Source organism: Pongo abelii, chromosome 19 (genome assembly GCF_028885655.2).
Source record: "Pongo abelii isolate AG06213 chromosome 19, NHGRI_mPonAbe1-v2.0_pri, whole genome shotgun sequence".
Taxonomy (NCBI): Eukaryota; Metazoa; Chordata; class Mammalia; order Primates; family Hominidae; genus Pongo; species Pongo abelii.
Window position 1 is genome coordinate 64,745,760 of NC_072004.2, and position 16,297 is coordinate 64,762,056.

General features: G+C 39.5%; 1 protein-coding gene across 1 annotated transcript in view; it reads right to left on the bottom strand.

The window, feature by feature from the left end:
* Positions 1-701: 701 nt before the first annotated feature.
* UTP18 (UTP18 small subunit processome component) overlaps positions 702-16,297 on the bottom strand; it is a 37,245-nt gene continuing 21,649 nt past the window's right edge. Inside the window, exons 10-14 of the mRNA XM_024234991.3 lie at positions 13,211-13,334; positions 10,391-10,565; positions 4,579-4,721; positions 1,630-1,668; positions 702-853 (exon numbers count right to left, since the gene is read on the bottom strand). Of these exons, the coding sequence (XP_024090759.2) occupies positions 1,644-1,668; positions 4,579-4,721; positions 10,391-10,565; positions 13,211-13,334 (467 nt within the window). The 3' untranslated portion in view covers positions 702-853; positions 1,630-1,643. The remainder of the gene's footprint in view (positions 854-1,629; positions 1,669-4,578; positions 4,722-10,390; positions 10,566-13,210; positions 13,335-16,297) is intronic.

Here is a 16,297-nt window from a genome sequence, read left to right on the forward strand (position 1 = left end):
AACTCCCTCCTCCGCCCTGACTTCTCTCTTCCACGTTTTAGTAGAGGGTGGGGCTGAAAGCTATTAGACCTAACTTGATACTTCTCGTAACACCCGCCCAACCCCTTTAATATTTCCTAAATGCATGACATAGTATCAGTTCTTCCTAAGAAATGTTAAGGACTGGTCTCAAGCAAGGTTATATTATGATAAGAGAACTATGGAGCCAGCTGTCAACCTTGAAATACAAATTAAACATTTAAGTTGGCATAATGAACATTTCCAGGAAGGGCAGTGGCTAATAATCTGTAGGACAAGGCTACCAGGTTTACTATGGCTCCTCTTCAAATGACAATGACAAAGATTTGAAGTAATAAGCCCAGACAAGCCTTTTCATTTCCAAAATCACCCTTCCTGGAAGACTTGGAAGTTCAAACTTCACTACGTGAGATTTCACTGCTCTCATATCAAGCCGACTGACCTCCACAGCTCGAGACTACCTGTTAGCTGATCCCCTAAAGCATGGAGAGATCTATTCAGGAAGGGGGATCTATTCAGGAAGAGATCTATGCATCAGGGTTAGCTGTATGAGAAGTATAAGAAAATCTGCTTATATTATTTTTGGCTACAGACAGGTGTTTCCAATTTCTCATGTTTAGTCTTAAATGCATCCAAGTTTGTGTGTGTGTGTTGGGGGTGGAGGGAAGAACCAGATACACTTATTTTCAAACAAAAGCTGCCACATGTTTATTAAGACATTACTGGCTCTTAAGCACAGCTGGATCTATAAATCATTTTCCATATATTATCACACATTCAGGAAAGTTTCTGAGATGATATATCAAGACAGGCTTCTCTTGTGACTCAACTGGACCTGAGGAAAGAACAAAAGAAATTACATACCTGATTTACAGCTGCTGGTCATCAACAAACACGTACTGGCAATGTAATCTTTAGAGACAGGATAGCTAAACTGCTTTCCCCTCCTTGCTAAAGCTTTGCCCAAAATGCCTGTACCTTTAAAAATCCTTTGCCTAATTAAATCTATCTGCATTCTCAAAGTCCCACAACATTCATTAATCTCTGAGGAGACCAAACAGTCAACTGTGATGAAGAGGCCAATTGCAAAGCTCAATCTCAGAACCACCACATCTCAGGCCCGAAAGGACACCATGAGAAGGGAAGGATGTTCTATGGTTTTAAATATTGGGCAGCAGAACTAATGGCCAGCCCCATTATCTAGCTCTATGAAACAGGGCAAGCTGCTAATCTCTCAAGAAACATATACATAACAAGAGGATTTAAGCTCATACGAGCTATAGCTATATCTGAAGACCCATCTCTCTGTGTTATTAAGTCTTTTTGGATTAAACATGTTCAGTAATTACAATTTTGATGAGAATTATTGAATGCAACATTAGAGATCAGACCTCAGAAGAACTGCGCCAGATTGTTGTGATTTAGGATAAGAAAGGAGGGTCCAACTTCAGCTAGACAGTTCCTATCTACTTCCAACCCACCCCTCTAAATAAAGATACAGTAACCTAGGGGTAGAGAAACAAAGCTCAGCTAATGTGCTGCTTCCACCAACTGACAGCAATGGGTGTAATCTTAAAACCTGCAGAATTTGTAAGAAAAGGGTTTTCTTACTTCAAATAGTCTCTTTAGAAGTCTGAGTAATGGTGCAACCTGGAAAAGTAACAAATAAGTCATCTAAACAACTTTGTAATTATCCACAGTGTTTTCAATTAGATCACAGAATGGCACTTAGGAAGATTTTAGTGGGAAAAATATGTAATCACAATCATTCACACCAAGCAGTTAGATTCAGACTCCTCAATCTGACATTCTGGAGGATCTGAACGCCTCAGATTTTAGATAACATGAGTAAGCTTACTCCAAAGTTTCCCATGGGGGGGTCTATGAAATACCTGATCAGACATAATCAATAAAAATGTCATCAGTCAATTCCAGTCACTGGCATAGCTAGAAACAGTGTCATTCTAAAAAGCAATGCTCTGGTGGAAAATCTAATGGCCTTTGGGTCTTAGAGAAAAGAAAATTTCAGTTATAAAAATACCAAAGGATTTGGAAGAAAATTCTAAGTGCAATAAGAATCTGCATCCTTTTATAAAATACAAACTGAAACAGAACCACTCCAAATCTGATCTGAAATGAGACTGATGAAATTATCCTGGTATAACCTGTTTTCCTTTCAAAGTAAGTAGAACTGTAAACCACATTATTGTCTGGTATATTCTCCTTTCACAACTATTTCCTCAAAACCAATTTACATTCCTCCTTTTCTTCACTCCAGATTTTAGTCCACTTTGAAAGCAGGAATTCCCTAAAGCATACAAACATAAACACAGGGTTCTATGTAGCATTCACTACCAACACAAGGAGCAAGGAAAGAGGGCTGCGATTTACATCACAAGTTTTCTACTGAAAGCTCTTTAGTTCTCCCTAAAGCTCCACCTTGTCACCTATATCTTCTAGCAATGATGCAATTAGGTTTTGTTTGTTCCTGTTTTATAGCCAAGTATGTTGGGTACAGAAAAGAACCTGGACAGCGCATATAAGTTTTGGTTATCTTTGTGGTTAACACCCTTATTTACAGCTTACAGCTACAGGGAAAGAAACACCTTTTAAAAAGAAATCAACTAAGTCTAGTGGAGTAAACTGAATTATTAAATCAGCAAAAGCTAATCTAAACATAAGGCACGAAGAAAGTGGAAATATTATTAAAGTGGCTACTTTTTCTCAATTTGACATTCTCAAAATAGTGCTTTCCAAAAAATATATATATTCCCCAGGTGAACTTTCCTGCTAGTGACATTTTATGGTAGAAAATTACCCAAAGTACTGCCCAAGGTAATTTATAGATTCAATGCCATCCCCATCAAGCTACCAACGACTTTCTTCACAGAATTGGAAAAAACTACTTTAAAGTTCATATGGAACCAAAAAAGAGCCCACATTGCCAAGTCAATCCTAAGCCAAAAGTACAAAAGCCAGAGGCATCACGCTACCTGACTTCAAACTATACTACAAGGCTACAGTAACCAAAACAGCAGGGTACTGGTACCAAAACAGAGATATTGACCAACGGAACAGAACAGAGCCCTCAGAAATAATGCTGCATATCTACAACCATCTGATCTTTGACAAACCTGACAAAAACAAGCAATGGGGAAAGGATTCCCTATTTAATAAATGGTGCTGGGAAAACTGGCTAGCCATATGGAGAAAGCTGAAACTGGACCCCTTCCTCACACCTTATACAAAAATTAATTCAAGATGGATTAAAGACTTACATGTTAGACCTAAAACCATAAAAACCCTAGAAGAAAACCTAGGCAATACCATTCAGAACATAGGCATGGGCAAAGACTTCATGTCTAAAACACCAAAAGCAATGGCAACAAAAGCCAGAATTGACAAATGGGATCTAATTAAAGAGCTTCTGCACAGCAAAAGAAACTACCATCAGAGTGAACAGGCAACCCACAAAATGGGAGAAAATTTTCACAACCTACTCATCTGACAAAGGGCTAATATCCAGAATCTACAATGAACTCAAACAAATTTACAAGAAAAAAACAAACAACCCTATCAAAAAGTGGGCAAAGGATATGAACAGACACTTCTCAAAAGAAGACATTTATGCAGCCAAAAAACACATGAAAAAATGTTCATCATCACTGGCCATCAGAGAAATGCAAATCAAAACCACAATGAGATACCATCTCACACCAGTCAGAATGGCGATCATTAAAAAGTCAGGAAACAACAGGTGCTGGAGAGGATGTGGAAAAATAGGAACACTTTTACACTGTTGGTGGGACTGTAAACTAGTTCAACCATTGTGGAAGTCAGTGTGGTGATTCCTCAGGGATCTAGAACTAGAAATACCATTTGACCCAGCAATCCCATTACTGGGTATATACCCAAAGGATTATAAATCATACTGCTATAAAGACACATGCACACATATGTTTACTGCGGCACTATTCACAACAGCAAAGACTTGGAACCAACCTAAACGTCCAACAACAATAGACTGGATTAAGAAAATGTGGCACATATACACCATGGAATACTATGCAGCCATAAAAAATGAAGAGTTCATGTCCTTTGTAGGGACATGGATGAAACTGGAAACCATCATTTTCAGCAAACTATCGCAAGGACAAAAAACCAAACACCGCGTATTCTCACTCATAGGTGGGAATTGAACAATGAGAACACATGGACACAGGAAGGGGAACATCACACTCCAGGGACTGTTGTGGGTGGGGGAGGGGGGAGGGATAGCATTAGGAGATATACCTAATACTAAATGACGAGTTAATAGGTGCAGCACACCAACATATCACATGTATACACATGTAACAAACCTGCACAGTGTGCACATGTACCCTAAAACTTAAAATATAATAATAAAATAAAATTACCCAAAGTAAGATAATGAAGATGAGAGTCAAGATAAACAGACTACAATTTATTAACTGTAGAATTAAGAATATATAGTATCTCTTCATACAGTCAGAAGTAGTTTATAGGTATCTCTGACTTTTAAACATAAATAATACCTACCTATACATCAGGGCCTTGCCCTTTTCATTCCCCAAGGCAAAGTATCCACTTCTGGGAGAAAAATCCATGGTATGAACATGAGAAATATTCTTATTTTTAATGACTGGGAAGTTTGAAAATACTGTACAGGAAGGAAGATGAACCTGCAGGAGATAATAAAAAGCTTTAAAGTGTAACAACTGGGAGCTCATGTTTCTTAAATTGTTATCTTCATTCTATATTTCAGCTGAAACATAAAGCTCATTTTGATTGTAGCACACAAGAAAGTACAGTCTATTAGTGCAGCAAAGTGTTCCAAAATTGTTTGATCTTTCATTTTTTTATTACTTTATAGTTAAGAGATACAACTGCAGTTTTGCTACATGAATTTCTTGCGCAGTGGTGAAGTCTAGGCTCTTAAGTGTCACCATCACTCCAATGGTGGACAGGGGTGTCCAATCTTTTGGCTTCCCTGGGCCACAACGGAAGAATTGTCTTGGGCCACACATAAAATACACTAACACTAACGACAGGTGATGAGCTAAAAAAAAAAAAACTCATATTTTAAGAAAATTTACAAATTAGTGTTGGGCCACAATCAAACCGTCCTGGGCTGTGGGTTGGACAAGCTTGATGTACACTGTACCCATCAGATAATTTCTCGTCCCCTATCCCTCTCCCATGCTCCCACCCTTCCAAGTCTCCAATGCCTATTATTCTACTCTCTGTGTCCATGTGTACACATTATAAAATTTGATCTTTAATGTGTTATTAACTGAGCAGAAAAGGAGGAAAGAGAAAAAAGCGTCAGTACAGCATGATGCCTCAAAGATTCAAATGTTTGCTGAATGAGTAAATTAACGAATAAACTAAAGTAAGAAGTACCCACTCTAGCTTAATGACCACAGTAAAGCATACTAAAATCTGATCACAGGGAAAAGAGATTTTAAACATGAAGATTCATCTGGTTAGTTAAATGGTGAAAAAAATTAAACATTATAAAGTCTGATTTTACATAACTGAAGCCTAGGCAAAGTCATACCACATATATTCTACTATCATAAAATTGCCATTTTGTACTTTTAATTTTCAACTATTGTATATACTCTTTGCCTTTTACAATTTCTCCTCGAAGAGGGCTGAATCATGAAAATCTAACTCCAAGTGAAACTGTTCTGATTTAGAGAGAGCCAAAAGCTCACCTCAAAGCCAGACGTAAGCATGAGGAGGAACACACACAGTCTCTTTTTCCAGAGTCTACTTCCTAAGTTCAGGAGAGTTGAGACAGGTCCTCACCCAATTTGTGGATGAATAAAACCCAGGTGTGGAAGCAGTTACCTTTAGGCCACAATTGTAACAACGCTCACTTTCAGATGTTCTCTAGCTCTTCCAAGAGATATAGCACCTTCATGTTCAAATATATACAACTGTTATCATTCAGCTGGGCAGTCAGTCATCCTCCACACTTTTAGGTCCGACTTTATACCATCAATCAAAGTGATTTTCACAGGCAAGTGCTGGGTAAAAACCACTGATACATACACCTATTAAACTGGCGTCAGTCAGTCACATATTAGGCCAAATTCTGATACATACTTACTGACCATTTTGTCAAGAAAATACTGTTTACAGTGAATCTCCAAGCCACATTCAATTATTTTCAACTTTGCCAGAAGGCAGGTTCTGCCTGCACAGCGTGGCATCAATGTGAAGGCGATGGTGCTAATGAGAAGTGGTCTTGACCCATTAAAGCTAAGAAGTTGGCAGTACCTCAATTTGGACTTCACTTCTAAAGTTCTTAAATACCACTGTCTATACAGGTTCCTCGAGAAATTACTTTTAAGTATATATATTTTTTCAAGCACTTAGTAAAAAAGCAGACTCCTGTTTTACAGAGAGAAGCCACAACGTGGATATTGCAAAATTTATTTACATTTAATTTGGGAAGGCAGATATTATATAAATTTGTGATAAGTACCTTAGCTTAACTGTGTTTCGCTTGGGTTATTTTAAGTTTGTATCCTTCAAGCATGCCCCAACTATGAACAGATGATCCAAATCATCAAGAAAGCAGATGATCAGGAAAAAAACATTTGCTGCAAGGGCTGAGGACAAAGCTGTTCTACCTCTGCCTTTTGTTCCCACCCTATTCACCTGATACTATGAAACTATGCCTCAGGCATTCACTCACCAACTTTCCTGGAATGACTTTGAAGTTTGGGGAGCTGGTTTTCTGACTCTTCCTCATCAAAACACACTAGAACCAACCTTTCTATCTGAATGACTTCTTTTTTTTTTTTGGAGATCAAGTCTCACTCACTCTGTTGCCCAGGCTGGAGTACAGTGGCGCGATCTCAGCTCACTGCAACCTCCGCCTCTTGAGGGCAAGCAATTCTTCTGTCTCAGCCTCCTGAGTAGCCGGGATTACAGGTGTGGGCCACCACACCCAGCTAATTTTTGTATTTTTAGTAGAAATGGGGTTTCACCATGTTGGCCAGGCTGGTCTCGAACTCCTGGCCTCAAGTGATCCTCTCACCTTGGCCTCTCAAAGTGCTGGGATGAAGGTGTGGGCCACTGCACCTGACCTATGTTTAAACTTTCTCTCTGCTACTGACTTGGAATATCGGGAAAAGGAGGGGGATTGTTTACAATGTCCTCCTAAGAGATCAATAGCATCTACCTGCAAAATTCCCCAGTGTAATCTCTCAATGCATTGGTGAATCTTCCCTCAGGCCAATGATCTCACCTGATTAAAACTATGCTGTGCTCTGACATCTATTTATAGCCCCCATTTTAAAAGCTATAATTGAACTATTAATTAGGAAAAATGCCTATAAAGATCCAACTTCTTTAACTCCTGGCCTCAGGTGATCTGTCTGCCTCGGCCTCACAAAGTGCTGGGATTACAGGCATGAGCCACCGCAGCCGGCTTTCTAATACCATTTCTATCACAACAGTTAAGTGTCCAGATATCAAAATTCAACAAGTAAAAAGCTCGCTCATCCTTGATTTAATGGGTAGAAAGTTCCATGACGTTCTACTACATCCAAAATTCTCAATGTAACAGGAATTTGACTTCTGAGTCTCCTACTATTCCAACAGCTTAAATTCACAGTGCTTTGTAATGGGATGACAAAACCGTCTGGATCATTATAAGGAATTGATTGCATTTAACAATGCTAACAATGCTAACAACGTTTTACCAAGGCATTATGGAGCTGCTATGCCTGGCTTCTTTCCATTAGACATTATGGTTGACTACCATTTAAAAACTGTATTTGGCTTTTACTAATGAATTCCTTGTGTGATTTTGCCACAATAAAAAAAATATAAATGCTGTCATGATCACTGAAGCAAACAATGCAGAACTATTATGTGTCTTGCAGAATATATTATGTCAAGAGGAGATAGATCCCATGGTTTTCTAAAACAATTTACTACCATTAAAGTGATAAAAGGTTAATATTACTAGTATACCACTCCCATTAGGGAGCAGGGATTTTAAAGCTGACTTGAATTAGAACCTTCTCATTTATCAAATGATTCATTCAACAGCATAGCAATAAAATGCTATGCTGTAATTTTCATTCTTTTTCCAGCAAACCATTTTGTTGTTGTTGTTATTGTTTTTGAGACAGAGTCTTACTCTGTCACCCAGGCTGGAGTACAGAGGCACGATCTCGGCTCACTGCAACCTCCACCTTCCAGGCTCAAGCGATTCTCCTGCCTCAGCCTCCTGAGTACCTGGGATTACAGGCGCCCACCACAATGCCCAGCTAATATTTGTAATTTTAGTACAGATGGGGTTTCACCATGTTGGCCAGGCTGGTCTTGAACTCCTGACCTCAAGTGATCCACCCACCTCAGCCTCCCAAAGTGCTGGGATTACAGGTCTGAGCCACATGCCCAGCACAACAAAACATTTCTTAAGGAAATCATATGCAGAATCCCAATATATACCACAGACAACAATGACACTGCTCTACATGATACAAGTAAGGAGCTTAGCCTCCTCCTTGCCCTACATGCCATATAAAGCCCTGTGCAGAATCTAGGATTCTGTGGAATTCAGCCAGAAAACCAATGAACTGCTAGAAAAAAATGTGGAATCTAAATCACAATTCTGCCCTTTATTAACTGTTTACTTTGGTTAAGTTAATCCTCTGAAGAACTGTTATTTGGCTCAAACTTTTTGTAGAACTGTTTCTAAATCTTTGTAAATGATATATTCTAATACAAAGCTGATGGCAGATGCAAGGCTTTTTGCCAAGTGAGCACAATAAAAATAACACACTTTGTAAAGTGCATACAATCTGGCAGTACACACACAGCAGCAAACGTAATTCTGCTATTCAAAGTTCTATGCCTTCTGTATACCTGGTGCCTTGAGCAAAAAATTGTTAAATGAATGAGGAAATTGGCTCTGCCTGAAGAGTAGGAAACTTCACAGAGATGGGGTGACACTGAAAGTGAGCTCTGATGTTGGGCAGAAAAGAGTTTACATAGGCCCGAGGCTGCCATCCTTAGGAAGTTCTGGGCTGGGCGCGGCGGCTCACTCCTGTAATCCCGGCCGGCACTTTGGGAGCCCGAGGCAGGCAGACCATGAGGTCGGGAGTTCGAGACCAGCCTGACCAAAATGGTGAAACCCCGTCACTACTAAAAAAAAAAAATACAAAAATTAGCTGGGCATGGTGGCGCATGCCTATAATCCCAGCTACTCAGGAGGCTGAGGCAGAAGAATCGCTTGAACCCAGGAGGCGGAGGTTGCAGTGAGCCGAGATCGCACCACTGCACTCCAGCCTGAGCAACAAAGAGAGACTTGGTCTCAAAAAAAAAAAAAAAAAAACAGAAAGGTCTGCTTACAAGGGTGGCCATTGCATAATGTCGGAGAACTTGACTAGCACACAGTCCCTATACTGGCATGAAACTTTCCCTAAATGATATGGGTAGCTCACTGTGCCTAAGCTGTTTGTACAAACAATGTGATTTATGCTAAACACCTGGCTTTTCTTCTGGGAATCTAGAATTTTGGTACATGCTAAGCAGAGGGTACCTATATGAAGTCCCAGTAAAAACCTTCTGCAATGAGTCTCTAATGAGCTTCCCAGGTAGAAAACACTTAACACTTGTTGTTACAACTCATTACTGGAGGAATTAAACTGTCCTGTGTGACTCTACTAGAAGAGGACTCTTAGAAGGTTTCCTCCAGACTTTACTCCATGTACCCTTTCCCTTTGCTGATTTTGCTTTGTATCCTTTTCACTGCAATACATTTTAGTCATGAGTTCAATGAACATATGCAGAGTCCTGGAAGTCGTCTCTAGTTAGCCACCAAACCTGGAGGTGGTCCTGCAGATTCCTGACACAAAGGGTATATTCAAAGGTACTACCTAGCTATTTAAATTACAATACTTTCATAAAATTTAATTTTCAAGTTCAACTTACTTTCAAAACCCGAGAATTGCCTCCGTTCAGTTAAGATAATAGGCCTTAAAAAGGTAAATGAGGAAAGAAAATTGTGAAGGAATGAAGTGTCTGCCTTAAATATAGTCCTTAACATTAATACTAAAAGAAACCTCTGAAAATGAGGACCACTTTAGGAATGGTGAGAATGGACAGCAAAGCTTTACTGAAAGAACTGACATAATCAAATGTGGTGGCTACTGTGCATCCTTCCAACAACCACATCCAAAAACTACAATACTAATAATTCCTATATCAAAAGAAGCCACTGTTTTAAAAATAATTCAACGCTCTCCTTTCCTGTTACTCTTGCATGTTTTCAACTTAAATTTAAAAATGAACAATAATAAAGGGGTAATGAAATATTTACCAATCTGACTGCTTCTTTCATTTTTTCTGAAGCAATTGCCAAGATTTCTGTAGTAGGATTGAAGGTCAGAGAAGTAACACCTGTAACCAAGTTCATTATAGCTTTTATTGGCTTTGGGTTTGTTTCTTGGATACAAGAATCTTGATTGTATATATTTACCACTCCACAATTAGAACTACAAAGAGAAAAGGGATTAAAATAGATTAAAAAACAAGTAAAAGGGCTTTCACAACCTAAGTGAATACAGATTTAACTCCACAAACTGGTATTTACAGGAATCATATGTTACAAAGAGACCAGCTATCACTATAGCCACAGATGTCCTATAGAATCTCCAAACAAACAGGTCGAAAACAGAATTCAAATTCTCCCCCGTCTGTTGACTTCTTGAAGGCTAAACTTTACTGACTCTTCTTGCATCCTGATTCCTTCACAGTCACCTCTTTCTCCACTGATTCTTGTCCGCAGGATTCTATTTCCAACCTACTTCTAGTGTCTCATTCATCTCATTTACTCTCACAGACCACCTATCACCCACCACATCCAAATCAGTGCCTTTAGTCCTAATTATGCACTGCATTCCTAACGGTTTGTGGGGGTGGCCACATGCATATTATCTCCTCTAACACCATCACCCCTCCTCCCCTCCTTCCCCCTCCCTTCAATGACAATTCCACTCCTCTGGTTGCACAGGCCTGGAGCCTGAGAATGTGAATACTTCTCTCCCACTCCCCATCTTCTAAGCATTTATCAAATACATTACAAACATCCTTTGCCTATTCCCCTATTGCCATTCCTACTGTCCTGGTGACTCATTACCTGATGCCTGCCTACTGCTGCAGTGACCTCAAGGCTCATCTCCCTGTCCTTTCTTCCTCTTCTAAAAGCTTAAAGATTTGCTTAAGATTCTTTAAGAATAACTTTAAGATTCTAAAAGCTTAAACGGTCTTTGGCCAAGCACATCAGAAATCAATTGCACTGAAGGGCAATTAAAATTAAATGAGTTTAAGCTACTAGTATTAGATTCTTTCCTATATAGGCCCTTCAAAGGGGGCTAATAAAAAGTGATACAAAAAAGAGAGGGCAAGGAAGACTGGCTTCACAAATCTGAGTGAAGATCATTTTTGCGCAGTTTTTCTTGCCCCACACAGAGGCAAATGCAGTTCTTAAAACTACTTATAATGGACACAGGAAGGGGAACATCACATACCGGGGCCTGTTGGGGGGAGGGGGGAGGGATAGCATTAGGAGATATACCTACTGCTAAATTTAATGGGTACAGCACACCAACATGGCACATGTATACATATGTAAGAAACCTGCACATTGTGCACATATACCCTAAAACTTAAAAGGTATAATAAAAAAAATAAATAAACTACTTATAATGAGTTTAAACAGCAGTCTTCATTTTAAAGGAGCTTTATTCCCAGAAGATCTGCTACTCATGAATTGCTGCCATAGCGCACACTACCCTGGTAAATGCCTGGCTTGTGCTGAGACATCCCTCGCTACTGGCTTGGCACGGGTATGGGTAGGAAAGGAAGGGGCCTTCATCAGGGCACTCTCCCTCCAAGGGATCTGTTACTGTCTTACTGCCTAAGGTAGATGGCCTGGTCTCCAAGCTCCATAGCCTAGTTCTACTTGCCTTTCCTCCCAAACTCCAATTTGCAAACGGTGGTAGGGATATATATACAAGCAGTTTCCCCAGTTTTAACCTGGAAGGAGAGAGTGAAAAAAGAGTAGAGAGTATGCTAAGTTTCTGGACAAGACCCCTTGACTTCCCATCCCAGGGAGGATATGACTGAAATCATTTCATGGTTCAACTGTGTTTGGTCTAAGAAAATCATAAAAACCTACTTCTTGAAGTTACAGAATTATGGGTGCTAATTAGTGGTTTAGTAAGTTAGCTTAGAATTAATGCGAAGTATCCAATGCCTCACCCTCCCACCCTGCATCTTCAGAATCAAGTAGAACACAGCCATCTTTTCCCCAGTGTAATAACCAATTTTTTCAGTAATAGCACAATAAAATGTGTTCTAGATAATATTTTTAAAGTTTCTACAATACTAGCAAATGGTATTTCCTAGGAACATGTTTTTTATTTATACCCCCAGCTGAATAAAGGAAAAATGCTTTAGGTATCTTTAAGATTTAAACCCAAAGTTACTTATTCTATCTCCTCATCAATGACAAGAAGCTGAAAATAATTACAGGAAAACTTGATGTGATCAAACAGGTATTTTAAATAGGAAAAAATACAATGATATAAGGTAGCGCCAGCATTTTCTTTGCTAAAAAGGTGTTCAACTGCAATTATAGTAATCCCTCCTTATCGGCAGGGCATATGTTCCAAGACCCCCAGTGGATGCCTCAAACTGTGGATTACTGAACCCTATGTGTACTGTGTTTTCTCCTATACACACATCTCTATAAAAAAGTTTAATTTATAAATTAGGCATAGTAACAGACTAACATAACTAATAATAAAACAGAACAATTATAACAATGTTTCCTAATAAAAGTTACGTGAATGTGGTCTCTTGCTCTCAAAATATCTTATATAGATTTCAGATTGTGATTAACCACAGGTAACTAAAACCACAAACAGTGAAACTGCAGATAAGGGGGGAACTACTGTAATATTATTATTAAACACTGCACAAAGATGATAAAATGAAAAAAGCTCAGCTGGGTTGACCAATTTCATATTACTGAATAGTTTATAAAGAGAACTACTCATGCACCATCTAGTATATTCCTCAACATATTCTCATTAGCACAATGTGATTAAGGTTACAAGAACCTCTCTTTACTTACCCACAAGCAACATACTGTCCATTCCTAGATGTGGCAATGCTCAATCCATATAAACTGCCTTCATCCACAAATCTGTTAAGGCACTTCCTTGAGTTCACATCCCAAACATAAACTTCTCCATCCCCTGAATAAAAGAGCGAAAAAAAGAGTTGTTAATTTTGCTTTAAACTTGAAAGGCAAGTAAACTGGCCACTCTCAGTCCCTCTTAACAGTATAGGAGACTACAAATACAGACCTATTATAACCCTCCTAGTTCTGGAAAACTGGACTAAGAATATTTCTTTTTTCTTTTTCCCTTTTTTTTTTTTTTTTTTTGAGACGCAGTTTTGCTCGTCGCCCAGGCTGGAGTGTAACTGCGCCATCTCGGCACACTGCAACCTCCTCCTCCCGGGTTCAAGTGATTCTCCTGCCTCAGCCTCCCGAGTAGCTGGGATTACAGGTTTGTGCCACCATGCCCAGCTAATGTTTGTATTTTTAGTAGAAACAGGGTTTCACCATGTTGGCCAGGCTGGTCTCGAAATCTTGACCTCAGGTGATCCACCTGCCTTGGCCTCCCAAAGTGCTGGGATTACAGGTGTGAGCCACCATGCCCAGCCTAAGAATATTTATTGTATACATTCACATACACAGAAGAAAACTGCATCAGTTAGTCACTAATAGACAGTACTTTCAGGTTTACAGGAAAAAATCACAAGCTGTTGGTTTGAGTTGAACTTTTAGAAAAAGCTTCTAAGTTCCACTCAGATAAATTATTGAAGCAAAAATCTGAAGCAAAACAAAACACCACTCACTAGCATAACTCTTCCAACATCTATCAACAGGTATTAGACTACCTAATAGGCAAGGTTAGTGATTTAGATACCGAACTGTTAATGATGATGGAAGAGGAAGAAGTGAAAAATGAACGGATCCAGAACACGTGAATATATAATTAAGAAGACACACACAATTTATCTATTACCAAGTTATTTAAATGATTAAAAAAATGCTAAACACAAGCTTATGAATAAGCACAAATAGTTTACTCTAATGACCCTACATCCATCTCAAAAGTGGATCCTCACTATTTTACCTCTTCCTTTTTCTAGTACCTCAATATCCTTCCTTGCAGGATATTGCTCTAAAGTTCACCCTTCCATATGTACTCTTATTCTCCCAATGAGAATTCAGTGAATCTCAGTTTCAACTCCCTAACAAATAAAATGTTCCAGGCTAGAGTAAGGGTGCAGGTTAAGCAGCAGTAAAACACATTTGGGAAAACTGAATAGGATCAAATTTTAAAACCTTTGTCTTATATGTCTGCCGGTACATTAATGTTATAATAAAGGAAAGTGTTTAAAGATTAGTCTCTCAGTAGACTAAAATGGGAAGAGATCAAAAGCAAGAACATCTAGAAAGCAAGTGCATGAAATGGTCATGAGTTGATGACTTACGGCAAAAAAGGCAACAAAGAATCCATGAGATGGCCAGGCATGGTGGCTCATGCCTGTAATCCCAGCACTTTGGGAGGCCGAGGCAGGCGGATCACTTGAGGCCAGGAGTTCGAGACCAACCTGGCCAAAATGGTGAATCACCATCTCTACTAAAAATACAAAAATTAGCTGGCCGTGGTGGCACATGCCTGTAATCCCAGCTACTCGGGGAGGCTGAGGCATGAGAATCGCCTGAACCCAGGAGGCAGAGGATGCCGTGAGCCAAGATCACACCACTGCACTCCAGCCTAGGAGACAGAGCAATGCTCTGTCTCAAAAAAAATAAAATAAAAAAGAATTCCATAAGTAAACAAAGACAAAACGAGTAAAGTTAGAAAAAGGTAAATTCTTCAACTCTTTTTATCTCAAATTATTCTTTACATGTAACAGTGTAATGTGAACAATATGTTACTAATCACACAAACGACTCCATACAGAATAAGAAAAGGGTCCACACGCAGTGGCTCACGCCTATAATCCCAGCACTTTGGGAGGCCAAGGCGGGCAGATCACCTGAGGTCAGTAGTTCGAGACCAGCCTGGCCAACATGATGAAACCCTGTCTCTATTAAAAATACAAAAGTTAGCCGATGTGTTGGTGTGTGCCTGTAATCCCAGCTACCCAGGAGGCTGAGGCAGGAGAACTGCTGGAACCCGGGAGGCAGAGGTTGCAGTGAGCAGAGATCGCACCACTGCACTCCAGCCTGGGCAACACAAGACTCAGTCTCAAAAAAAAAAGAAGTGGCTGGGCGCGGTAGCTCACGCCTGTAATCCTAGCACTTTGGGAGGCCGAGGCAGGTGGATTGCCTGAGCTCAGGAGTTAGAGACCAGCCTGGGCAACACAGGGAAACCCCGTCTCTACTAAAATACAAAAAATTAGCCGGGCATGGCGGTATACGCCTATAATTCCAGCTACTCAGAAGGCTGAGGCAGGAAAATTGCTAGAACTTAGGAGGCAGAGGTTGCAGTGAGCCGAGATCATGCCACTGCACTCCAGCCTAAGCAACAGAGTGAGACTCTGTCTCAAAAAAAAAAAAAGAAGAAGAAAAGTAGAAAGAAGGGGAGAAAGAGGAAGAGAACCATCAAAATTTCAAAATTACCCCTAACTTACCAAGGCTCAACTTTTGATTTCTCCTTCCCTGTTTTCTTAGGACCTTATGATAAATTAGATCTCCACAGCCATGACCAAATTTGTAAATACATTACATCTGCGTCCAATTCATATATCAAATCTCAGTACCTCTGCTGATCAACCCTCCCCACCTCTTTTCCCTCCCCAACCTCTTCTCCCTTCCCGACTCTCTCTCTCCCAGGGCCAAGGGCCATTTCATCAGGAATATTACTCTGAACTAATTCTTCCTTTCTTTCCTTCCTTCCTTCCATCTTTCTTTCCTTCCTTCCTTCCCTCCCTCCTTTCTTCCTCTTTCTGTTTCTTTCTTCTCACAAAAACTAGTATAATACAGAAAATATAGCTGCTCCTGGCCTTATATGCATTGATTAAAAACATACAAATGTAAATAACCTTGTGAAAGTCTGATTCTAGGATAAAAACACAACAAAAATTAATGTTAATGCTAAAATTAATCCTTTTTAAAAGTTAAAAAATAATTTTAATT